Below are 25,334 nucleotides of genomic sequence, written 5' to 3' on the forward strand. Positions count from 1 at the left end.
CGCCGTCACACCCAGACCATCCTGCCTCTGCTCTCAGGGATGTAGCCTCACCCATGTTGCTTCCATAGGCACTGTGTGGTCAAATCTAGTCTCTCTGGCCTTCCTGCAGATGTCCCAGTTACTAGTGGGACTGGGAAATATCAGTTCTGGGTATCATAACTTGTGACTGAGCCCTATACAGTCAGAGCTTGGCTGGTTGAGCCTGTAATTCAGTGCATCTGGGCTGTCCCAGCAGGGAGATGCTTGGGACCCTGACAGGAGCATGGGGATGGGAGGGAGCTTGGAGGGAGCTGCCCTTATGCCACACAAGCCTGTTTTTAGGGGAAAGCAGGAATAAAATGGGGTTCTGCAGCTTCCCCTCACTCTTCCTTGTCCCCCGTGACTCCTTGGTTGGTGTCTGTGAAAATTCCAGAATCTGAGCAAAGACAGATCAGTTTTCTTGCCCAGAGTCCAGCTCAGGGCAATAAAAATGATCAGAGACTTGGGAGGCAAGACTTATGAGGAAAGGCTGAAGGAACTAGGGTTAACCTGGAGAAGAGGATTGGATCATAGTCCTCAAATCCCTGAAGGATGATTATAGAGAGGATGTAGGTGGGCTTTTTGCTGTGGCTGTAAGGAACAGGACTAGAAGCAACGGCCTCAAGCTGCAGCAGAGGAAATTTAGGCTGGAGATTAGGTGGAACTTTCTGACTGTGTGGCAAAGCATTGAAACAGGCTGCCGAGAGAAGTTGTGGAGTCTCTATCCTTGGAAGTTTTCAAGAGCAGGTTAGACGCACTTGGCTGCAATGGCTTAGTCATGGCTGAACCTGTCTTGACGAGAGAAATGTGTGAGGTTCCATCCAGCCCTACTTTCTTATGATGCTGTGATCCCATAACCAGCTGGGAGGCTGGATCTAAGCCCCCCAGCTGAATGCATGGGCTTAAAGTGTGGACTTGTGAACAAGGTAAAAAGGGATGGGGCTTTACTCAGCCTCAGCTACTTGCAGTAACTTCCCGTTTGCTTGCTTTTACCCTGTGGCAAGTGGAAATGAAACGGCAGTAGCTTAGCTCTCAGTGAGTGAAAAGGACAAGTTTCTGGGAAGCGAGTAAGGAACAAAGCAGCCAGTAGGGCAGGGAGCAGAAAGCAGAGCAGCAGGTCAGACATGGGAAGGGGGATTGGGGCAGCACTTACTCTTTACCCCATCTCTGCAGACACAGATCAGACCTTAAAGAAAGAAGGGCTTATCTCTCAAGATGGCAGCAGCCTGGAGGCTCTCCTGAGGACTGACCCCCTGGAGAAACGCACCCTGCCGGATGCTCGCCTTGATGACGACAGTCTCACTGAGTTCCCTGTTACCAACAGCCGTGCGCGGAAGGTACAGCGGGGCATTGAAGCAGGATAAAGCCCCTCCCTCTGTTAATCGGGGGTGTCATTTAAATACTGTATTATCATGCATACAACATATACTTTCCCCCCCCAAAATCTGGTGCACATTACTGGTTTCTGGCTAGAGGGTCTTGCCTGTCCACTCAGGGTCAGACTGATGCTGTATTTGGGGTCAGGAAGGAATTTTATCCCCTGGAGGAGTGGGTGTTTTCCTCTAATTTGGATCTCTTGAACTTATATTACATTTACAGAAGCAAAATGTTGGCCGCCGTAGTCCCTTTGCTTTACCTGTGACAGGTTTAGGTGTGATGTCTTGTATTGTGTCAGGGTTGACAGTAATTTTATGAAGAGATTAGATTATGGATTTGTAGAGGATGGTTTGAATAAGGATGATCCTGCTTCAGACAGGGGGTTGTACTAGATGCGTTCTCTGGAGTTTCTTTCCAGCCCCATTTCTCTGTGATTTATGCCAGCCAGGGATGTAGGATCAGGAAAATCAGGCTGGAAAAGATCTCACAAGGCCATCTAGTCCAGCCGCTAGATGGACTAGAAGATGTCTATAAAAATCCCTTCCAGCCTAACTTCTATGATTCTGTGATGTGTGAGAAATAAGATAAGAGCTGAACACTGAGCAGTCTCTGCTTCCTACCTGCTGCTGCTACTACTCCGTTACTTATTGTTAAGAAAGATCTTTCTCTTGTCATTTTGTCTTTTAAAAGCAATGTGTGTGTTATATTCTGGGCTGTGTTGAGTGCAAGAATGCACAGTAAGTGACATTGGGGAATAGACTGGAAAGCCAGTCTGTGCTCCAAGGAGATGAGCAGCACTGGTTTCTGAGGTATTTAGGTGCACAACTCCCTTTGATGTGTCTCGAATGCAGGCAAATTATCCAGCCTTTTTAATAACCAAGGGAACAGCCGCTTACAATTGGATACAAATCACTCAGCCGCTTCATTATGCTTTGCTGCTGACATGCCTTTGATACCAGTGAATAAAGGGGCCTTTGGAAGAAGCAATTAGGGATTTTCATCGTGCTTTGTCCGGGTTGAGGTAATGGGGAATCGCTTTCTATTCTACTGCCGTTCACTCTTTCTATTCCTTCTCCCACCCAGGTGGGCGATGAATTTTGAATTCCTCTTTCTTACCTCTCGCCTCCAACCCTGTCACTTGGGTTACTGCTTTTATTTGTCACCTGTGAGCACTGGTTCAGTTCACAGTGGTTTGACACAGTGGTTGATCAGTCCCTGAGGCTTGTGGGTAGGGTAACAGAGTTCACCCCAGATGTTAACAGGTTATCTCCATCAGCCATATTTTATGGGGAAACAGGTTTACGTTTCTGCTACATTATTTGTGTAGCTTAACGTGAAATATTTTGGGGGGCTCCCAGCTCCGAGGCTTTATCTGTGATAATGTTTTGCACCCAGCCAAGTTGATACAACTTTTTCTTTTCCTACAGGGCTGCACCTGTTTGAAGTGGCAACCTTTTGCCCCCAAATGTGGCCACTTCTGGTGTGGAACACAATTGCTGATTAGCAGCTGCATGGAAGGTTAGGGCTGCCGAGAGCTGCTGACAGTTCAGTTATGAAAGGGTTAAAACTGAGAAAAGTGGGGTAAGGGAACGGAGCAGGAAAAGGGAACAAGGAAAATCTTTACATTACAGCACAGTGTCTTCATGCTTCTATGCCAGTGAAGAAAATCTTTCCCCACATACGACGTGCGCCCCAATTTTGAAGGGTGGATTTTTGGGGAAAACATGTCTGTGGTATGCTTATAAATACAGTATGTTAAAAGATTTCCCTTCCCAAAAAGGTGCATGTCTTATTTGGGTGCATGTATATATTTGAAAATATGATATTTTTCTCCTGTCTTGTAAAAATCTTCCCTCATTATGGCCCAGAAGCTCTGGCATCCTGTTCCACCTTGCCGTTTCCCAGCTGTGGTGGCGTTCGAGGGTCTGGAGTGATTAAGAATAAAACTCTGCTTGCTTACTTCAAGTTAGACATGTTAAGTCCCTGTTAAACCAGGATATGCACTGAAAGACACACCCAGGATTTGTAGCAGAGCTCAGTCACGATATCCTGCATCGCAGTCTTGCTCCTTAGCTGGATTATCCCTTTTGGTGCAGCCAGCGACTCTAATCCTCTGTTCTTTTTCCAGCGGATCCTTGAGCCGGACGACTTCCTGGATGATCTGGATGACGAGGACTATGAGGAGGATACACCAAAGCGACGGGGCAAGGGCAAAGCTAAGGTAACACCTGGCAGCTGAGGTGAGAGGGGGAAAAAGCATTCGCCAAAGACAGCAAAGCAATAACTAGGGACCTACTTAAATCATGGCAAGACGAAGGGTTTTTTGTGGCTTGCTTGCAGCGCACAGAGCTGATTTCGTAGCCTTGCCTCTTGCCGCTGATTGGCAGAGGGGCCCTGCTGGTCCAATCCTTGTTGCTGATTGGCCAAAAGGCAAAAACCTCATAATTAAATAGCCAATTCCACAGAAATATCATATACATTTATGCATTATTATAAATCTAAGTATTAAATTTAAATGTAAATCTTCGTATTCTGGTAAGAATTGTTTTTGGGTTAATTCTGTGGGAAATTGTAGCCAGTGCCATTTTTTGTGGAGATTGCTGTTTTTCACAATTTCTGTGAAAATTGTGAAATGGCAATTTAAGTAGGTCCCTAGCAATAACCAATCGTGTTGCCCCTCAGAGGAGCTCTGCCTTCTGGGAAGTGTCATGTGGAAGGCTAGTGTCACCCTGATCTTTTACCCTAGTTGAAATCCATTTCCCATGAGCCTTTGCATCCTCTGAGGTGTATGGTTCTTTGTGGGAACCCGCTGAGCTTTCCCAAGGTTTCTGTAACATTATTGTGGCCTCAGCCCAGCAATTGGGCTGAACGCAGTTTACCAGTTTCTTCCGTATGCCAGCGCCCATTGCCGCTGGCCCACCCTGGCTAGGAAGCAAGCTAGACCTGAAGAACAGCGCACTTTATTTGCAACCTGTCCTTCGTCTGTCCCGATGCATGGGTGGGGGAGACATCACCCCCCCAAAAACCTGGCCTCTGACGAGCTCGAAATAAGGAGCCTGTATATCTTGCGATCAAGACTCAGAGCAAGTGGTTGAGGGGTGTAGCTAATTCTCCAGCACCTGCTGTCTTCCTATAAGCATGTGGCGTCTTCAGGGAAGAAAATAGTGCTAGGAGACATTGTAGACCCTGCTGTTAGCTTCTGGCAGGAGAAATCTCATGAAGTTCAATAAGGACAAGTACAAAATCCTGCGTTTAGGGTGGGACAATCCCCAGTCTGTACATGTGCATGGGACTGACTGGCTAAGCGGCAGCTCTGCAGAAAAGGACCTGGGAGTTGCAGTGGGCAATAAGCTGAAGATGAGCCAGCAGTGTGCCCTTGTTGTGAAGAGGGCTAATGGCATACTAGGCTGCATGAGTAGGAGCCTTGACATCAGATGGAGGAAAGTGATTCTTCCCCTCTGTTGGGCACTGGGGAGGTCACATCTGGAGTCCTGGGTCCAGTTTGGGGCCCCACACTACAGAAAGGATGTGGGCAGATTGCAGAGGGTCCATCAGAGGGCAGTGAAGCTGGTTAGGGAGCTGGGGCACAGGACTGGTGAGGAGAGGCTGAGGGAACGGCTTATTTAGTCTGGAGAAGAGAAGACTCAGCGGGGATTGAATAGCAGCCTTCAGCTCCCTGTAGGGTGGATCCAAAGAGGTTGGAGCTGGACTGTTTTGAGTGGTGGCAGATGACAGAACAAGGAGCAGCGGGCTCAAGTTGCAGCAAGGGAAGTTGAGGTTACACATTAGGAAAAACTTCTCACTAGGGGGGTGGTGAAGCACTGGAACAGGTTACCTAGAGAGGTGGTGTGGTTTCTGTGCTTGGAGGTTTTGAAGACTTGGGTAGACAGAGTCCTGGCTGGGATGATGTAGTTGGGGCCGGTCCCGCTTGGAGCAGGGGTTTGGCCTAGATGTGACCTCCTGAGCTCCCTTCCAGCCCTCGTTTTCTATGATTCTACGATACCCAGCTTCAGTAGGTTATTGGAAACACTGACCACAAGGGAGCGCCATTCAATTGATTTCTAGGGTCATAGGAAAGTCGGCTGGAAGTGATTTCTCAAGGTCACATCTAGCCCAGCTGCCTGCTTGAGGCAGGATCAGCCCTAACTAAACCTCCCAGGCCAAGTTTCTGTCCAACCTCTTGAAAATTCCCAAGGATGGAGAGTCCGCAGCATCTCTGGGCAGCCTATTCCAATGCTTGACCACCCTCGGAGTCAGAAAGTTCCTCCTCCTCTCCAGTCTGTTTCCCCTGCTGCAGCCTGAGACCTGCTGCTCCTAGTCCTGTCCCCTCTGGCCACAGAGGAAAGCCCGCACTCTGTCACTGCCTTCCGGGGATTTGAAGCCTGTCATCAAATCCCTCAGTCTTCTCGTCTCCAGACTAACCCTAGTTGTTTCAGCCTTTCCTTATCAATCCTGCTTCCCCCCATTGCCTCTTGTTCAGGCTCAGTCCTCCAAGCTCTTCCAGCCTTTCCCCTGCCTCCCAGGCCTCTGATTTTTGTTCCTTTGCATTGGACTTTTTCCAGTCTGTCTGCGTCCTCTTTGAAGTGCAGGGCCCAGAGTTGGACATCAGTCTCTCCAGTGTTGAAAGGAGAGGAAGAATCACTTCCTTTGATTTGCCAGTGACACTCCTGTTAAAGCAACCCAGGATGTGGTTGGCCTTTTGTTTGCAACAAGAGAACCCTGTTGGCTCCTATTCAGCTTGTGGTCTGCTGTAACTCCCTGATCTACTTAGTCTACTCAGTAGAGTTGGCCTCTTCTGGGTGGCTCACACTGTTCCCACGCAGGATGAATTCCTTTGCTGAAGCCCTGAGCTCCTGCCTCGGAGTCAGAGGCTTGACTTAACGGAGATGTTTTCTCGTTCCAGGGCAAAGGCGTTGGGGGTGCTCGGAAAAAGCTGGATGCCGCCATCTTGGAAGACCGAGATAAGCCTTATGCATGTGACAGTGAGTACCAAAGCTGCTGTGTGGTGCCCTGTGATGCCTTAGACCCTGCGTTGTCTTGATTTGTGTTTGCTGTTGGAGCCAGATGGGGGCTAGGGGCCGTGTTCTGGGAAGGATGGGGGTGAGATGGGGATTTTGTTTTTGTAGGGATCTGACAGCCATCCATAAAGAAAGGTGTGAATCTGAGACCGAGGTGTTTTTAAGCTTGTTTCCATGTCCTGGTTGCTCCCAGAGTCCCAGCCCTAGGCAGATTGATCTCATCTGCTTTGGGCAGTGACTCCATGGCTCATTTTTCCTCCCACCATCTGGGAGGAGGTAAGCAAAATCTGGCCCTGGGGGCAGGGGTCTTCATTTCAAACAGATCCTTTGCTAAGCAAGGAGCCCAAGGCCATAGCGAACATTCAGGGGATGCCCTCCCTGTGATCTGGTCTGTCTTGCAAGCCTGTGGCGCTTTGCCATGTTCCTACAAGAAGCTGGTAGCTGAAATGGAAGGGTGACAGCAGCTTTCTGACTGCGTCGCAGAGCAAACTTGGGATCATGCTCCCACTATCCCCACTTCTGGGCCTGGAGATCAGCTGGGGAAAGCTCCAGCCCTCCTTCCCCTGGTATTTGGAGCGTGACTCAGCTCCCACTCTGAAGCAGGCTTTGTGGAATCTGTTCCCCACCCGCTTTCTCAGGCCCTTGTAGGGATCGATTCTGTCCTGTCTTTGAGGAATAGATGTTGCATTTGTCCCTGGACAAATTGTGCCCATGTCTGTCCTGGAACAGAAAGATCCTGGGATTGGTGTGTACCCACGTCTCCCTTCTGATCAGGGCTTAGCGAGTGGCTGAAGGCACTGTTGCTTTTCTGCCGTGGATTGATCGATGCAATCCTGGGATAACTGTTCAGATGCTTTTTGCAGTGTCCTGGGATAAACTGTGGGTATTCCTTATTCCTCGAGCCTTTTGAGGATTTAACCCGGGACAGAGGATGCAGGCATCCAAATGATTGCACGTTGTCCTGAGGTAAAACAGTTTATCCCGGCACCAATGTGACATCTGTTTGTAGCCTTATAGCATCGTTGGTTTTTGCTTATGGTCTCCCTGAGGGCTTTCAGTCCATGCCCTGGCCACAGAATATGGTGATCCCTTTTGTCCTTGCGGCTAACCTCCGCTCAGACCTCATCCCGTTACCTCCACCTCAGCTAACAGGTGCCTATGAAACAAGTCCCGTTGCGTGTGTGCCTAGAACAACCAGAGGGGGTTTCTCCACGAGGGCCCTGTTATATGTTACTGTCCTTCTCTGATTCTCCCCTGAGACTGTCCATGCTTCCTCTCTTAGAATTTCCTCTCCTCTTCCTGCCTCCTCATGGGAACCCTCACTAGAAAACTGTAAATGGCCCCATCCTCCGTTTCCCGACTTTGGAAATTGGCAAAAGAAATTAACCAAGTGGGCTTAGAACTCCTCTGAGTTTTTGAAATTACTTTTCTCTCTCCTTTCTCCTGTCCTGTGAGAATTTGGCACGAGTTCTTTGTCCAAGTGGTAGATATATATAATCCCCCCCCTCCTTTTCCTCCCCTTTTTGAAATCACTCTGCTTTCTGTATCTTGGCATGTCTGTGACTTTGTTGTGTGTCTCACCTTTTTTTCTCACAATTCTCTTTCTGTATTTCAGATAGTTACAAACAAAAGCATACCTTGAAACCTCCCGACCGAGGTAGTCCATTCTCTGTCTGCTTTTTTGATTTTCTTTTATTTTTTCCTTCCTGACTTTTGTTTCCTGAAATGTTAGTTTTAAAAACTCTTGGGGGGGTGGGAAAAGGGAGGTTGGGGGAGAGAGGGGTCGCTAACCAGAGCACCAAAAAAAAAAATAGAACCTCCTGAATTTAATGGACTGCCACTGTGATTGGCTCTAATCTGTCGTCTTCTGGGTAGCGAGGCCAGGAGGTGAGCAGGCTACGGAAAACTCCCGTTTCACCATGATCAGGGTTTGCCTGAACTGAGATGCTTTGTGCAAGGGGCCTTGGTTTATCTTCCGCTCTAAGTCATCTCAGATATAGCCCCTAATATCACTGCCCGCTGGAGAAAAGGCTTTCCTCTCTTTTTTCCTGTATGGGTGGACATCTCCCCCAGCCAGGGCCTGTATTGTGAATACTAAAGGGAGGCCTTCTATGTTCTGGGCATGTCAGTCCTGGTCCTTCCTTCACCAGCTTAAAACTCAAGTGGAACATCTTAGTTGTGCTCTAGCCCCATTGGGGTGCGATTTGATTATAAGAAACACCCAGGGGATCAGTACAGGAACAGGCACAGCATGTATACTCTCTCTGCAAGCCTGGCTTACCTCATCCTTCTGGCAATCAAGAGTCAAAGGTTGCCAACTGCTGCTGCAGCTCCAAGATACCATCTTGCTGCATATACCATGCAGCCCCAAATAGGACACGTGTTTTGTTTTTAAAAGATGGCATATAGAAATAAGAGAGATTTCCAAAGTTGTGGCCAAGAGCTGACCGCATACAGCAGCCAGCTCGCTGACTGCATCAGGCAAAACATACGGTGTTAAATCTTTCATAGCTGTGGCCCAGTCAAAATCACCTGCCGATTTAGAAGCGGCTGTGAAAGGGCTAATGCTAGACTCTGCTCCCGCTGTTTGCTGGTTTGGAGAGAAGTGGCAGCCATTACAGCGCAGTGTCTCCATATTTCTGTTCCAGTGAAGAAAATCAGCTTCCCCATTTAAGAAATGCAGCCCAGTGTTGGAGGGCGGAATTTGGAGAAAGGGTGTGCGTGGCATGCTTGTAAATACACTATGTTTAAACCCAGCATCTGGGTGGCGATTCCTCTCCCTCTTTGGTCCCTGCCAGGCCTTCTCAGAGGCCTGTCAGACCTCGAGTGATTCTCTGGTAGGCTGTGGGGAGGGAGGGTGTTGAGCATTGGTTACAGGGCACTGGGGGATAGGTTCTCAGGGCCCTTGTCCCAGTCACGCGTGGCAGGGAGGTTGGGTGACACGTGCCCTGCTGGTAAACAATGCTGTAATTGGCCTGTAATTGCTTTCTGTCCCCCACACTTCCCTCCTGCTGCCGTTCTGCTCCACAGCTCCCTGTGGGACTCAACCAAGCATTTCCACTCTCCCCTGAACCCTGCCTTAGGTGGAGCTTAAGCATTAACACCATGCAGGGTCAAGACGTCTGGGGCCCATGAGCTCTGTTAAACATTTGCCGGGAGAGATTTGTGTCTGCAGTTTTCCACCTTGCCTCGCACTTGTGTTGGCCCCACCTGGAGCCCGATTGCCCCATTCCTTGTCATGCGGCAGCCATGGTGGAGAGAAATCCAGCCCCTGGCCGTTTCCTCTCTAACTCCCTGCTGGGCCTGTTAAAAACAATGCCACCTGGTTCTCCAACCCAAGAGCCAGGACTCCTGGGTACCAGCCTGCCTCCCAGTAGGGGTGTGTAGCCGAGGGGTGAGTCCAGGAATCGGAGCTCCTGGGTTCCTTTTCCAGTCCCAGATCGGGAGTGGGGCCCCGGGGGTTAGCCCAACAGAGCAGGGGGGTTAGCCCTAGACCGGGCTAAGAACAAGGAGGTAGGACACCTGGAGTCTCCTCCAAACTTTGCTTCTGTGCAATCTTGGGCAAGATGTTTTCCTTTCTCATCTGGGTTCAGTAGCCACCCGCCACCCTGAGGCTGTTCTCAGAAGCAAAAGATGCTCGAAAGGCTTGTCTGTCCCTTCTTACCATGCGTTAGTGTCCCTGCACCAGCCAGGCTGGGGGCCTCCGAAGCATGGAGCAATCGTACAGCAAGTATCAGGCCCTGATTCTGCCCCAAATCCCCCAAAACAGGCTGTGGGGTCTCAGGCAGGAACCCGAGTCCCCTTCCAGGCTCTCTGGAGTGACAGCCGGGCACCTGGCAGCCTTGGGAAAGCTATGCTGGCAGGGCTTGGCTTGTGCTTATCCCCGGGTGTTTACACAGTGCTAAGAGGACTGTGTGACTTGGCTGCTGCTCGAAGGGTTTGTCAAGGGATTTATGACCCTTGGTGAAAATACCAGGAAGCTCGTGATAGCTCTCGGCCTCAGCTTTGCTTTTTCTATCGCTTCCTGTTCCTGCAGGCAAAACCCAGTGTGACAATTTCACCTCCCTCCATGATGACGGAGCGATCTCTCTCCCTCCTTTGCCTGGGATTCTGTTTCTGGTGTAGAAATTTTGCACTGAGCCCCCTCTCAAAAACCGTTTTGGAGGCCAAATCTCATTTAAACCCTAAGGGATTTGAGCTCCGAAGCTGTCTGAGTTTGCATCTGTTCTCCAGAGGTTGTACCCATCCATGTCCATCACCAGACAACCATTTGCTCAAGGCAAATACATCCTTTCACGCTGCCCCGCCAACTAGTGGTGAGGCAGAGTACCGTATCTTCTCATATACAACGTGCTTTGGAATCGTAGATGCCCCTTGTTCTGCAAAGGCCGAATGAAAAAACTACTTATAGAATGGGGCGGGCAATTATTTCGGGCGGAGGGCCACTTGCTGAGTTTTGGCAAGCCATCGAGGGCCTCATGACAAGCCACCAGGGGCAGATAAATATTAATTTTCTACATTTTTTTAGGGGCCCCGCGGGCCAGATAGAATGGCCTGGCGGGCTGCATTTTGCCCATCCGTGTTATAGAAGGACCAGAGAAGGGCAACGAGGATAATTAGCAGTATGGAGGGGGTTCCACATAAGGAAAGACTAACAAGGCCAGGCCTGTTTGGCTTGGAAGAGAGACACTTGAGGGACATGTTAAAGGTTTACAAAATCTTTATTTTGAGCGTTGCCAGCAGATCAAGCAAAGTGGTTCTTCCCCTCAATTCAGCACTGGAGAGGCCACATCTGGAGTCCTGGGTCCAGTTTTGGGCCCCCACTACAGAAAGGATGTGGGCAGACTGGAGAGAGTCCAGTGGAGGGCAATGAAAATGTTTCAGGGCCTGGGGGACATGACTTGTGAGGAGAGGCTGAGGGAGCTGGTCTTATTTAGTCTGCAGAAGAGAAGACTGGGGAGGGAGGTGGATTTAATAGCAGCCTTCAGCTCCCTGCAGGGTGGCTCCAAAGAGGCTGGAGCTGGACTGTTCTCCGTGGTGGCAGATGACAGAACAAGGAGCAATGGGCTCAAATTTCAGCAAGGGAAATTGAGGTTAGATATTAGGAAGAACTTTCTCACTCGGAGGGTAGTAAAGCCCTGGAACAGGTTACCCTGAGAGGTGGTGGACTCTCCTCCTTGGAGGTTTTGAAGACCCAGGTAGATGAAGTCTTGGCTGGGATGATGTAGTTGGGGCTGGTCCTGGTTTGAGCAGGGGGCTGGACTAGATGTGACCTCCTGAGGTTCTTCCCAACCCTCATGTGCTATGATTCTATGAAAATACTAAACAGCAAAGAAAAAATAGGGATTTACTATTTCCTGTCTCTCTCTACACAAGAACTAGGGGTCACCCAATGAATCTAGTAGGTCGTGGGTTTAATCCTAACATCAGGAAATTCTTTTTCCTCCAGGGTGGAATTAAAGGGTGGAACTTGTTACCCCCAGATGTGGTGCAAGCTGAGGGTGTAGCCAGATTCGCCAAGGGATTGGACACATTCTTGGAGGAAAGGGACATCCGTAACTATTGAGCACAGGAGTGAGGGGCATGACCCCTGAATCGAAGCTTCCTAGACCTTAAATGCTGGAGGTTACAAGCAAGAGAGGAACAGTGGGGGGAAAAACCCTGGTCAGACCCAGTTCACTCTCCTGTCCAAAATCCACTGTGACACAGGAGACTGGGCAAGATGGACCTAGTGTTTGACCTAGTAAATGGTTCTTACGTAGTTAAAAAGAGTTCTTTCCTCATTGTATGTCACCGCATAGCAACAGCCAGGGAGTGGAGCCTGCTTGTTGTCCTGCTCCCTGCTTACTTCCAGCTTCACTGGCGGCAGCAGCAGAAACTGCTCTTACTGCAGTTCTCGCATATAACGCACACTCGAGTTTCCAGCACCTGACTTTTGGGGGCGGAGGGGAAAGGTGCATGTTATATGTGAGAATACGGTAACAGTCACCTACTGCATGCAGCTGTCCTGGGATGACTCTGTGTCTGTCTGCTTCTGGTCCCGGTGTAAGTTATATCCAGCATCAGTTAAGAGGCATAAATGATTGTCTGGACGGCTTCTGCTCCAGTAGTTCAAAGGTTGTGGAAGATCCGTCTTGTTCCCTATTCTCCCCACCTTCTCTTCCTTTAGTGGTCGCTCTGGAAAAGGGATCAAGCCCAGGTGGGTTGCATCCAGCTGCAGCCAGCATGTGCCATAAGTTTGGCAGGTCTCAGTCCACTTCCTCCTAAGCTCTTCCCCTGCAGAAGCCTTTAAGAGAGAGGCCAGGGGGCTGTGGGGACTGATCTTCCAAGCAGCGGGGGCAGAAACTAACACCACTGCTGATGAACTGCTTGGTCTGTTGGACTTCACTCTCCGAGGCGACTGCTTGGGTCACTTGATCTAGTGTAGATGTGAACAGATGACTCCTAAATTGGGGTAACTTACCCCAGGGCAGTTTTACCTCGGATTGTGACCACTCATTGAATCAGAAAGAGGTTTAATAGGCTGGCCTGAGGGAAGTCGGTGTTTGATTCAGTGGAGGGGCATCATACCCTTGCCAGTCATGGAAAGGGAATCTGGCTTGTCCTTTGATAGACCTTTGATCTCCCCCAGCCCAGCTCGTGTGGCCAGCAGGGCCCGATCCTAGAACCTCTGTGGTCTGGATTATGAGCCTGGATTTCACAGGGGGGACAGACTATACCTAAGGGAAGGCAGGTTGCTCTGTCTGGGTTTCTAGGACTTTTGAGGGAAACTTTCCCCACCCCTCTGAGATCCACCTGGCAGGCTGGGAGGGACTGGTGAGGCCACGGCTTCTCTGTGTCCAGCTAAGCCCCGTTGCCAGCGTGTAACCCTCAGCGTCCAGAGAAGACTCCCCTGGGTGGGGTGCATGGCACTGTATCTTTTCTTCAGAAAGGACTTGGAAGGGGCTGGGGGTGTTTCTGGGGGATGCAACCCTGGAGCTAAGCTAAGACCTGTGCCTTCTGTCTCTTGCAGTCTGCGGGAAGCGCTACAAGAACCGCCCGGGGCTGAGCTACCACTACGCTCACTCCCACCTGGCCGAGGAGGAGGGCGAGGACAAGGAAGACTCGCAGCCCCCAACTCCCGTCTCGCAGCGATCTGAAGAGCAGAAATGTAAGGCCCGTGGTGGGCTGGGTTTGGGGGGGAAATGTGTGTTGTATACAAAAAAATACAATAGCAAAGCTGGGCACAGAGATGTCTGTGTTTTACTAGACAGGGTTTCCAGGCTTCTGAGCTTGGCTGGTTGCCTCCTTCTTACCCTCCTGTTTCTGCTCCATGTGTCAAGAGGGTGTTTAAGCCTTCCTCAGAGACACTGGAGGGATGTAGGATCATAAGAAAATCAGGCTAGAAGGGATCTCATTAGATCATCTGGTCCAGATGGAGTAGATGACCCATGGAGGTCTTTTCCAGCCTGACTTCTCTGATTCTATGGACAGTCAGGGCAGGAGGTCCCATTCAGCCCAGGACCCTGCTTCAGCCCTGTCTGACCTAGCCTAACCAAGGGTCCTTCCATGATGGAGAGTCTCCTCTCTAGGCAGCTCGTCCAAGCCCCGTTGGGAGCCAGAAAGCCTATCCCCATCTCCAGTCTGTTTCTCTTTGCCACCCCTCAGCATCTCGCCCCTTGTCCTGTTCCCTGGCAGCCAGTGAGAATTGTCCTTCTCCAGTCTCCATCTGCCTTCCCTTCCAAGATTCGGGTCAACACCCCCCCCCCCCTTCTTCTCCAGACCCAGTAACCCCAGGTGCTTTAGTTTGCCCTGGTCAGCCCTGTTTCCCACCATCTCAAGTCATCCCAGTTGCTTTAAGAGGCCTTGTTAGAAATGTAGAAGGATGAATGGGGTTGAGGGACTGGAGACTCCTGTGATCTCTCCTCAGGGAAGCTGGAGAAAGCTGTGGGGGGGCAGGCATGGCAGATCCAGGCCTCCTGGGTTCTTTTCTGAGCTGGGAGAAACATATTGGAAGGGGTAGGAGAGAAGGCTAAGAATCAGGACACAAAGGTTTTTTTCTCCCTGGCCTCTAAAAGTAGTGTTAGTTCCTGGTGAGTGCCCCACACATCTGGGTTCTCATCCTTTTCTGAGCATGGAGTGGGAGCTAGTGGCTTAGGGCAGGGCAGGCTGGGAGCTCTGGCTCTGGTTGGGGTGAAGATATGTTTGTTCTGTGCAAGAAAATATGGTAGCAAAGCTGGGTGTAGCAATGCCTGTGTTCTAGCGATTTGGACTAGAATGATGGGGCCAGGAGGGCCCGAACATTGGCATTGGGACCTGGTGCTGTCCCACGCAGGCTCCCTCAATTCTCTGTGCTTCAGTTGACTCTTCAGTGATGGGGTCCAGGAGCGGGTGAAACCCAGAGGGGGCAGCAGGGCAGGAGAGGGGGCTTGTACCACCTGGCACCCTCCCTGCTGTGGGCCGGGGGTCTCTCTGGTGACCTTTGTTTGGGGTTTCTTTGGATAGCCAAGAAAGGCCCTGATGGCTTGGCCCTGCCCAACAACTACTGTGACTTCTGCCTGGGCGACTCCAAGATCAACAAGAAGACGGGGCAGCCCGAGGAGCTAGTGTCCTGCTCAGACTGTGGGCGTTCAGGTAGCGTGTGTGTGTGTGTGTCCTGGACGCCTGGACTCTGTCCCCCCAAAATGTCTGGCTTCTCTGTGTGTCGTGTGTGTATGCACGTGTGAGACATCCAAGTTGCGTGTGTGTGTGTGCACACGTGCACAAGAGTGCACACATGCATGTTTGTGTGTCCCAATCACCTGGGTTGTGTCCATGTCTGTCCCAAACACCTGGGTTCTGTGTGCACATGTTTCTTGGGGCAGGGTGCAGGGGATGGTGGCAGTGGGGCATTCTGGGAAAGCAGTCTCCTTCTCTCCCAGAGCCATCAGCTGATAGTTAGTGTGGTCTTATGGGGGGGCCCGTTTTTCTTTGTCTTGCCTCAGCATGCTGGAAGGAACTAGGGGGCTTAGACTTCAGAACCACCTGGGTTTTATCCCAGTTTTGGGAGGGGAGTGAGGTCTGGTGGGTTAGAGCAGGGGGCGCCAAGGGCCCAGACACCTGGGTTTTATCCAAGGTCTGGGGAGTTAGAGCAGGGGGGAGTTCGGAGCCCAGATGCCTGGGTTTTCTCTCTGCTCTGGGAGGGAAGTAGGGGCTGGCATGGTAGACATCTCCCTGACTCAACTTCCCTGGATCCCACCCAAATCTGCCCTGCCCTCTCTTCTCCATATTCCCCTCCTGTGGGGCCAAGAGCCCCTGCTGCCTTGTATCTTGGGGCCACCTTTGCTTCCCTGTGTCTCACGCCTGCTCCCCACCACAGGGCACCCTTCCTGCCTGCAGTTCACACCAGTCATGATGGCAGCTGTGAAGACATACCGCTGGCAGTGCATCGAGTGCAAGTGCTGCAACATCTGCGGGACCTCGGAGAATGATGTGAGTACCCTTCGGAGCGGATGGTGTGGTGCCATGGGAAGACATGGGTGTCAGGGGAGAAGAAGCCTGAGTGGGGGTTAGGATTGAGGTCTGTAAGGCTGAAAACAAAAGCCTCATTTCACCTGAGCCTGAATGCAAGTGTCTAGGGCACACGCACACACATGGAACCCAGGTGTCCAGGGCAGAGGAACACGTATACGGGACAGATGCACACAGAACATAGGTGCTTAGGATAGATGGACACCAAACCCCAGGTTCCAGGACAGACACACACACAGGACCCAGGCATCTGGGACAGACAGACCCACATGAAACCCAGGCACCTAGAAGAGATGGACACACCGAACCCAGGTGCCCAGTACAGGCTTACACTGAACCCACGTGTCCAGGACAGGTGGATGCAGATAGAACCCAGGCATCTGGGACACATGCACACAAAGCCCAGATTTCCTGGTCAGATGTGCACAACCCAAGCACCTGGGACATTTGGACCACACGTGGAACCCAGGTATCTGGGACAGCCCAGGTATCCAGAACAGCAGACACGCATGGAACCCAGGCATTTGGGACAGGTGGACATGGAGCCCAAGCATCCAGGACAGGCGGACACGCTGGGAACCTAGATAACCAGGACAGACCCCCACAGAACCAAGGCTTCCGAGATGCACATCTTTCAAGGGGTGCCATGATATTATTGCCCCTAGGTACACAGACAATACAAAGGCTGAACATTGAAACTGTCCCACCCTCCTGTGTCTTCCCAAGTTTCTGGCCACTGAAGAATTGCTCTAGGTTGTCTGCGCCCCCAAAAAACTGGGTGGCAGCTAAGAGCTGGCCATTTCCAAGGGGGACCTGGAGTCTAACAGGGGTGTCTGGAATCTATAAGGTTCTTTGGGTAAATCCAATATCTTTTATTTACCCAAAGAACCTTGTCTGCCTATGTCCTTAGACCAGCATGGCTACAGCTTACACCCCTGGAGTCTACAATGATGGAGAACCACTGAGGTAGGCTAGTTCACAAAGGATAGGACTGGGACTAGTTATTAAATAGAAATCAGAGATGGTTTCTTTTCGGCTTCTGCTTTGAGCTGTGGAGGTGACAGGTCCATACTGAGCTGTGGCCAAGGGTAGGATCAGTACAGTGTCTCTTGGGGATGGTTGGGGGGCAGGTGCTCTGTTAACGGTGTGTGTTGGGGGTGGGATCTGTCCTCTAAGCAAAGCCGTGTTGAATCATATGAGTTTTCCCCCCCCCATTTCCCCACCTCTGCTTAGGACCAGCTGCTCTTCTGTGACGATTGTGATCGTGGCTATCACATGTACTGCCTCACCCCGCCCATGTCGGAGCCGCCCGAGGGTAAGTGTCCACATCTGTCTTGGAGAGCAGGCCTGAATCAGGGGGCTGAACAAGGGCATGGCAGGAACAGGTGATGGGGTCTTTTACATAGAGAGTTTTGCTGGTGTCCTCTACAACCTGGCCCTGCTGGTGCCTCTCACTCCTGACCCACAGTCCCTGCACCCTCCCAGCCCTGCCAAGGTGTCTCATTCCTGATTCACCGTCCATAGACTCCCCAGCCTTGCTGGTGCCCTTCACTCCTGACCCACAGCCCCTGCCTACCCCCTATCCCTGCCAGTCCTCAAGCAGGGGGGTTGGACTAGATGTGAAGACCTCTGGAGGTCTCTTTCAGCCTGACTTGTTTCTCTTATTCCTAGCTGTCTCTAGGCAAAGTGGGAAGTGATGGGGGGGTGGGAGTGGGGGTATTTCAGGTATTCTGAGGAAAGAAACACTTTTTCAGTGCCCAGCCAAGCCTGGAATCATTTCTGCATTGGCAGCAAAATCCCTAGGCCAGCAGGACACTTTGGGTTGCCCCTGTGCCCTTCTCAGTCCACTACTGTCAGAATATGCTGATTCACGGTTCCCAAGCCAACTTGTCACCCTTGGGCAGCTTCAAGATCCAGAGTGATCCTGGGCCTGGGGTTCACCCCCCTGCTCCCACACCCTGAGTTAATCTTCCATCTCCTCTTGCTTCATGTTAACCAGGGGGGCCGAGGGCTTGGCTCACTTGTCGTGCATGGTTATGTCCCAAGCCATGTGAGTTTCCAGAGATTGTGCTCCCCTGTAGCTTCGTAGGGAAGGAAACATGTCTCTGCCCTGGTCCAGCCCATTTGCTTTATGTCCTCAGTTATTTCGCCCTTGCTGCACTATCCATGCGAGTCCACCAAGTATCTGGGCCTTGGCACAGCTTGAGTAGTATATTAAGGCTGTGCCTGTAGGACTTGGTTGAGAATGAGGAGCCCTGTAATTACATTTACTTTGGTAGCAGTATTACAGTAATGTCTAGAGCAGAATCAATCATTCAGGATGCCCCCGTTTAGGAGGATTACGGTAATGTCTAGAGAGGGATTGGTAATTGAATGTCTCCTTTTATTAACAGTATTATGGCAATGTCCAGAGGGGGGTTGGTTGGATGCCTCTTAGTAGGAGGATTACAGTAAAGTCTAGAGGGAATCAGCAAGTGATCTTTTAGTAACAGTATTGTGCTGAGGTCTAGAGGGGGATTGTTTTTTTTATTGAACGTCCCTTTAAGTAATAAGATTATGTTAGTCTAGTGGGAGGAGTGGTAATTATTGAATGCCCCTTTAGTAGCAGGATAATGGTAGCACCTTGGGATCTCCATTTTTTCCTGTGTATTATTAGGGTGGCACTTATTAGCATAGCAGCATGGGAAAGTGTCAGGGGTCTGCCAGGATCAGGCACCTATTTATTGAGAGCACCATTATTAATAGCATTACAGTAGCACCCATTGTCATAGAAGGAATATGGTGACTCCAGCGAGGGCCTGGCCCCATTATGGCATGTCCAGCATTAGGAGCATTATGGTAGTGGCAGGGAAGCATGGGAAAATCAGGATGTCCTTCTAGCAGGTGGATTACAGCAGATTCCATTTAAATGCATCTCTGAGGATGGAGCCCGTACACTTGCCCAAATATGGTAGAGCTCGTTAAGCCGGGCTTGTTATGTACCCATTAGCCTAGCCCCCACCTCAAAAATTAGAAGCATTTTTGAGGCTTCTAATGTACTGCCCTTTGATGCTTCTTGCCCCGTTTCGGGGGCGTTGCGGGGGCTGACCATAAGCAATGCTGCAGCTATTTGATGTTCGTTATCACGTGTGAGCGATTATGCAGGTAGCTGGTGCTCATTATGGCATGATTGCTAGGCAGAGACATCCAGGGCCTCCCATCCTGTGATGGGGTGAAACCACTGATGCGCTTCTCCCCTGAGTGGTAAAGAGGGGACAATGAGCATGAGTAACAGTGATACTTGGAGGCCCCAGTCAAGATCTAGGGAATATCTTATTTTCTAGCATACAACACGACCTGGAATATAATACACACTGGTTTTTGAAAGGCTGAACAAAGAGGAAAAGATCTTTCCTTGTTGTAATTCACCGAGTAGCAGCAGCAGACATGGGGTGGAGCCTGCTTGTTCTTCTGCTCCCAGTCGAATTCAAATTTTACCTTCCTTTTGCCCATATAATGCGCATTGCAGTTTTCAGCAGCTGTTTTTCTTGGGGGAGCGGAAGTCTGTGTTGTATGTGGGGAAATAAGGTATGCCACACTGGCATCGAGAGTCCATGCCCTGCCTGTGCCAGCTGGAAAATGGGGCCTGGATCATAAGGCAGTAGAAAAACTGCCGCTGAGGCCAGGGTCCTGCTTGACCGCTGCAGCGTTCCACCCCAGAGCTGGCTGCATGCTTGTTAACAGCATGTGATTACCATCGTGTCTGGCCTACCACCCCGCCTCTCATAAAACCCGCACCTTGGTTTTTGGAAGGTGAAAGGTAGAAAAAAGATTTTTCCCAAGTTACAGCTGACTGTGACAGAGTGCAAGTCCTCCTGGGATCATAGTGTCTGGGAAGTATGGTGCAGGATGTTCCTGCTGCTTCACCCATACTGTCTCCTGCAATGGCACACTTCCTGGACACACTGTTCCCAGGAAGACTTGCTCGGTCATACAGATTTAGGCCCCAGACTGCAAGACTCTTAGTTCTTTTCTACAGACCTTCCTGTTAATTAAGTGTTGTTCCCACATCCCAAGCCTCATCAAGATGGGACCAAATGCTCTCGTTGCCTGCTTCCAACACAAGCTACTGTGCTTGGCTAATAGCTGTGGCTGTGAGAAGGTTAGGGCAGGACTTGGCCACTTGACAGCTGCGCACGCAGTGTCTCCATGCTTCCATTCGGGCAAAGAAAACAGCTTCCCCTGCTTGAAAGGCACCCCAGTTTTGTTTTTTTGTGGGGAGAGGAGGGGGGGGGGAAAGGTGTGCGTTGTGCATCAGAAAATACGGTACTCTAATTGACTTGCTTAATAACTGCTTTGTCCTCCTGGCAGGGAGTTGGAGCTGTCACCTGTGTCTGGATTTGCTGAAGGAGAAAGCCTCGATCTACCAGAACCAGAATTCCTCTTGATCTCGCCTCTCAGGCTGGCGACCTCTAGCTCTTCAATCCTGGCAGGGCTCTGTGACTCCTTTGGTTTGGTTTAAACCTTTCTTGTGGGTTTTCTTCCTTTTTCCTTTTTTTAATCTCTTTTCAGGGGGGGCACTAGTTCTTGTTAAGCTTCTCTCCTTCCCGAAGCAGCTTGGACGCCACCTGGCGCCGGAAAATCGTTCCTGGCACTGTCTGCTTGTCCTTTTCCTCCTCTTGGCTGGGCCGGGAGCCCTTCCTGTAGCCGTCTCGATGCTCCTGCTTCTCATACAGCACCGTGCACGCCAGGATTGCTCTCTTGAACCCCCCCCCGATGGACGGACAATCCGTCCCTGGTGTGCCGAAGAGACTTGGGCGCCTCCTTTCTGGTACCTCTGCCAGCTGGCACCTCGTGGGCCCGCTGATCTCCCTTCAGAGTGTTTTCCAGGCTCCATCATCCACCCTTCCCGAGTCTCCGAGTGAAACCCACCTGTCTGGATAAAGGGAAATGACTTTTGCATAGATGTCACCACCTCCCACCCTTCCTGACCCTCCGCCTTCTGTTTGTCTGTGCACTTGTCTCCCCTCAAGAGAGGCTGAAAGCAGGGAACTGATCGCTGCCCCCACTTCCCCCCTGCCAGTTGGGAATGGCTTGTGGGCTGGACAGGACCAAGCGGTATTCGACGCCAGAGACACCCGATCCGGTCCTGGCCAGCCAGGGGGGATCCTTGCTTGCTTCCCGAGCTGTGTACAAAGCCTTAGAAATTCCCCAATGTGTCAAACCAGAGTCTGAAACTCGGCGGTACCTCAGCTCTGTGGGGCGTCAGCCCCTTTCCCCACTCAGCTACGCTCGCCGGCTGGGATCCCGCAGTGACACAGGGTTTTAAAAGGTGCCCAGAGGACTCCTTCATCGCCAGGAGCTCCATCAGCCAGGCCACAATCCCAGCATCTTTTCACTGATGGGCGTGTGTGGTTCGAGGCCAGGAGCTTTTGTAGCATTAGCAGACAGGCTGGCCTGGCTATGGTCCCTTTTGTGGAGGGGGTCCTGCCCCCGGTCTTTTGCTGGCCAAGCAGAGACCCAGCTCTGCCCTGCTCCAAGCAACAGAGGGAGAAAAAACCTGGTGGAAAACCAGTGGATTGTCCTCTCTGCTGCCGGCAGCTTCCACCCTCTTGGGAAGCAGGGGATCTCGCTCCCCTTATCTCCTCCCTTTCCCTCGCTTCGTTCCCCGCTTCCGAGGGAATCTCTCTGAATCACGTGACTCCAACCTGTCAGGGACCTTTGAAACCTCTCCTCTGCCCATCGCTTCGCCTGGCCGGGGTTGGGGGGTTGTCGGGAGCCTGGGAGGAGCCGCCGCATGCTGGGTAGAAGGCGATATGGTTCTGTTGGAAATAATGTGCCTGTTTTTTCTAAATTGACTCCAGACCTACCTCTGAAAACCCCTCTTTACGTTCTTCCTCACTAGAAATGCATTAAAACTCCTTCCCCTTGCCATAGGGCAGGGGTGTGGGGCTGGGGGGAGGGGGGAGGTCGGCTGTGGGGCTCTCACCTTTTGTTTGCTGCTTCCCCGGGGCCAGCTGGGAGTAGGAGATGGCCTCTGCAGGGTGGCGGGAGGAGGCAGAGGCGGCAGCGTTGTTTGAACCGATGGGCGGCTGGCCGGCCTGTGTTTGGGGTAGTGGGGAGGGGGCCAGGGCTGGCCAGTCCAGCTCTTTTCTGAGCATTAGATTGAGATGGAACAAGACCCTAACATACACATGCGTGTGCATGCACACACACATACTCCCCACACACCCCTCCATGGGGGTACAGATGCCCTACCCTCTGTGTCTGGGGCACACGTGCGTGTGCACACGCATGGACACGCGCGCACACAACCCAGGTGTCTGGGACATGTGCAAACACACCCACACACACCTGTCTGGAACATACCCATGTGCACTCAGAACCCAGGTGTTTGGGACGCAGGACACGTGGAGAACCCAGGCATTTGGGACACCTTCCTCTCCCCCAGGCATCTGAGAGATGCACACACACACGTGCCACCCAGGTGTCCAGGACACAGAACCCAGGCATCCAGGACACAGATGCAGGTACCCCCCCCAGCACCTGGGACACACGCACACACATCCACACACACCCCTTGTAGTCTGGGACACATGCAGAACCTAGGTACCTAGGATGTGCACACAGACACGCACACATGCAGAACCCAGGCATCTGGGACCCCCCCCCCCACGCACACACACACACACACATGCACACTTTCTTGCACAGCTCTGACACCTCTTGATGTGCCCGGAATTTCAAGCCCCCTTTTCCCCTCTTCTGTCAGCCTCGAGCCCTGTCCCATCACCGCTCTGGTGGGGGTGTCCTCTCTGCGGGTGTCCCCCTTGGGCAAGGCCTGGTGGGTCTTGCTCACGACCGAGGCGCCCAGACCTCCTTGGCCTCCACCCCCCCATCCAGATCCTCCCCCTCTCCTTGCTTGACTAGGCAGCCACCGCATCCCCTCCCTCTTAACTGCGGGGCCCCATGCCATCATCTCAGGACCCCCCCGTGCTAACCTTCACACGCGTGTCTTATCCCCGCCTGCCCCCCTTTAGAGAACACCAAAACAGCTCCTTCGACTATGGAAAACCTCTTATATTGTCACTTTTGTGGGTGGGTGGGGGTTGGGTGGGCGGGGGGGCGGTTCTTTCGGTCTTGTGCGTTGTTCTCGTTCCAGTGGGAATGCGATTCTCAGGTCACACGTCGTCCCCAGATAGATAATTATTAGCTCATCAGGCTTTGGGGATGGGCCTTTTTGCTGTCCGCCATTGTGATGTGTTGTCGGGATGGGAGAGGATGGATTCCATTTAGGTTTTATCTTTTTTTTTTTTCAGTTGCCGTTAAAACATCCTCTGCCCTCTTTTTTTTCCTTCTTTTATATTTTTATCCTTTCCTTTCCTCCGGCTGCTTCTTGCCAATAAAAAAACACTATCTCTTTATTGCTTCCCTTTTGGAAGGCGAAGGACAAACAAATTCGTAGCAGGAAGAAGCCACCTGCTGCTGAGTTGAAAATTCGGGGTTTTTTTGTTTTGGTTTTTTTAATTTCCTGTTTCCCCCTAGCTTCAGCCTAATTTTTCCACTCCTCTTCCTCCTCCACATGCTGTCTCTCACCCCCCTGCTCACCCAACAGGCGCTCGCAGCTGATTGAGACAGCCCCCTGCTTCTATTTAAGTTGGCATTTCTTTGCCTTTTGCTCTTCCTTCCCTTCCTCCGTTGAAATCGCAAAGATTTTTCAAAAGGCTAATTTTCGGGGTGGGGAGGGGGGGGGTTAATGGACAGAGTAATAAAGCAATGGGAATTTTGGGCCTACTCCGTAGATTCCTTCATAATTTTTCGTTTTGTTTTTTAATTGGGCGTCGCATCAATTTAGAGCCGAGGTGTGTCATTTTTTTTTTAAAGGTACTGTATTAAAAATTAAAAAAAAGAAAAGAAAAATTAGTAAACATTTTTACACGGATGCCTTGATGTCCTGTTTTGTCTTCCCCGGTGCCTGGGTGTGTCCTGTGTTTCCAGCCAGCTGTGGAAAACTGCTCTGAATTTCTCCAGGTAGAGCCATGACTGCACCCGGGGGTGGGGGGCGTCCCCTACCCTAGAGGTGGCCTCGTCTACATGTGGGTGTGAGTTGCTCACCCCAGAGGTGGCTGCATGTGCACGTGTGTCTCCCACCCCAGAGGTGGCTGCATCTGGAGGTGTCCTGTTCTACAGCCACTTACGTCAACACGGCATGACTTTTCCTGACCACCAACTACTTCCGTGCCCCCTGCTTCACGCCACAGCCGCGGCCCAGCCACGGGTGCATCATTCGGCCCTGGAGGCTGGTCTGCTCGGGGTGGGGGGGAGCTGGGCACTGATGATTAGATCATCCCCGTGTCTGCCCGTGGGATTCGATTAACTCCCAGCCCAGCTGCTCGCGGCTGACGTAGAGCCCCAGCGCCCAGCTCAGGATGCCTGGGATCTATCCAGACCGTCTCGGTGCTTTGTTTTACCAGCCCCGTTCCTCTTGTGTCGGCTTCCTTCTGCACAACAGAAGAGGTGCCGTGGTCTGGGGCAAACCCTAGGTCCGTCTTGCCCGGTCTCCGTCCCGCGGCAGCAGAGAGCAGGGGCTGGGGGGGGATTTTGCCCCGTTCCACCAGCAGCGAGAGTCGAGGAAGCTCCGGTGCAGCGGCCGTGCCCCTCGCTCCCGTGCTCGGTAGCTACCGATGCCCCTTTCCTCCAAAAACACGTCCAGTCCCTCGGTGAATCTGGCTGAACTCTCCGTTCCCACCACGTCTGGTGGCAGCGAGCCCCACGCTGTGGGCTTGGTGTTCGTTTGAAACTGCGAGCCCTTGTTCTTGGCCGGTGGGAGACGGGCCGTAAATTCCTATGGACTTTCTCTTCCCCATTTAGTATTTTGCAGGCCCTTCTCTTGCTCCCCCTCACGCGTCTTCGAATGGAATAGGCCTGTCTGTCTATCCGTCCATCCCACGCCATCTCCGTCCATCCACCCACCCGCTCCGTCCATCCATCTGTCCAACCACCTACCCCCCATGCTGTCTCTCTCGTCAGCCTCTTCAGTTTCTCCTCCTAGGAACCCCCTCCGTACCACTCCTCGTCCTTGTTGCCCTTCTCTGGACCTTCTCGAGCGCTGCGTCCTTTCAGAGGTGTGGGGACCAGAGCTAGGCCCAGTATTCGAGAGCAGCCTGGAAGGCCGTGCTTCTCGAGCGCTGGAGGCCACCGCCCCGCGGATGTGCCACAAGACCCTCGCTCACAGGCTGCCGTTGGCATGGACGTGGTTCACAAGGTGAATTCAGAGATTTATGGGCACCTGGAGAGGCCCTGCAGTGCTAATAGGGGTTCTCAGAGATCTTGGCAGCAGCAAAAAATTGCTCTAGGATGTTTCTGGAGGCAAGAAAGGAGGGCATGCAAAGAGCTGGGATTTTCCGAGGGGTCGGTCTATCCTGCCCTCTCTCCCCTTGAAACCAGCACCGT

At 51.7% G+C, this 25,334-nt stretch overlaps 1 protein-coding gene across 1 annotated transcript in view; it reads left to right on the forward strand.

Moving 5' to 3' along the window:
• DPF2 (double PHD fingers 2) overlaps positions 1-23,823 on the forward strand; it is a 36,285-nt gene extending 12,462 nt beyond the window's left edge. The window contains exons 4-11 of the mRNA XM_014596593.3: positions 1,192-1,355; positions 3,524-3,616; positions 6,299-6,377; positions 13,426-13,563; positions 14,898-15,026; positions 15,751-15,863; positions 17,136-17,217; positions 20,253-23,823. Coding sequence (XP_014452079.1) covers positions 1,192-1,355; positions 3,524-3,616; positions 6,299-6,377; positions 13,426-13,563; positions 14,898-15,026; positions 15,751-15,863; positions 17,136-17,217; positions 20,253-20,329 — 875 coding nt within the window. The 3' untranslated portion in view covers positions 20,330-23,823. The remainder of the gene's footprint in view (positions 1-1,191; positions 1,356-3,523; positions 3,617-6,298; positions 6,378-13,425; positions 13,564-14,897; positions 15,027-15,750; positions 15,864-17,135; positions 17,218-20,252) is intronic.
• The last annotated feature ends 1,511 nt before the right edge of the window (positions 23,824-25,334 follow it).

Source organism: Alligator mississippiensis, chromosome 15 (assembly GCF_030867095.1).
Source record: "Alligator mississippiensis isolate rAllMis1 chromosome 15, rAllMis1, whole genome shotgun sequence".
Taxonomy (NCBI): domain Eukaryota; kingdom Metazoa; phylum Chordata; order Crocodylia; family Alligatoridae; genus Alligator; species Alligator mississippiensis.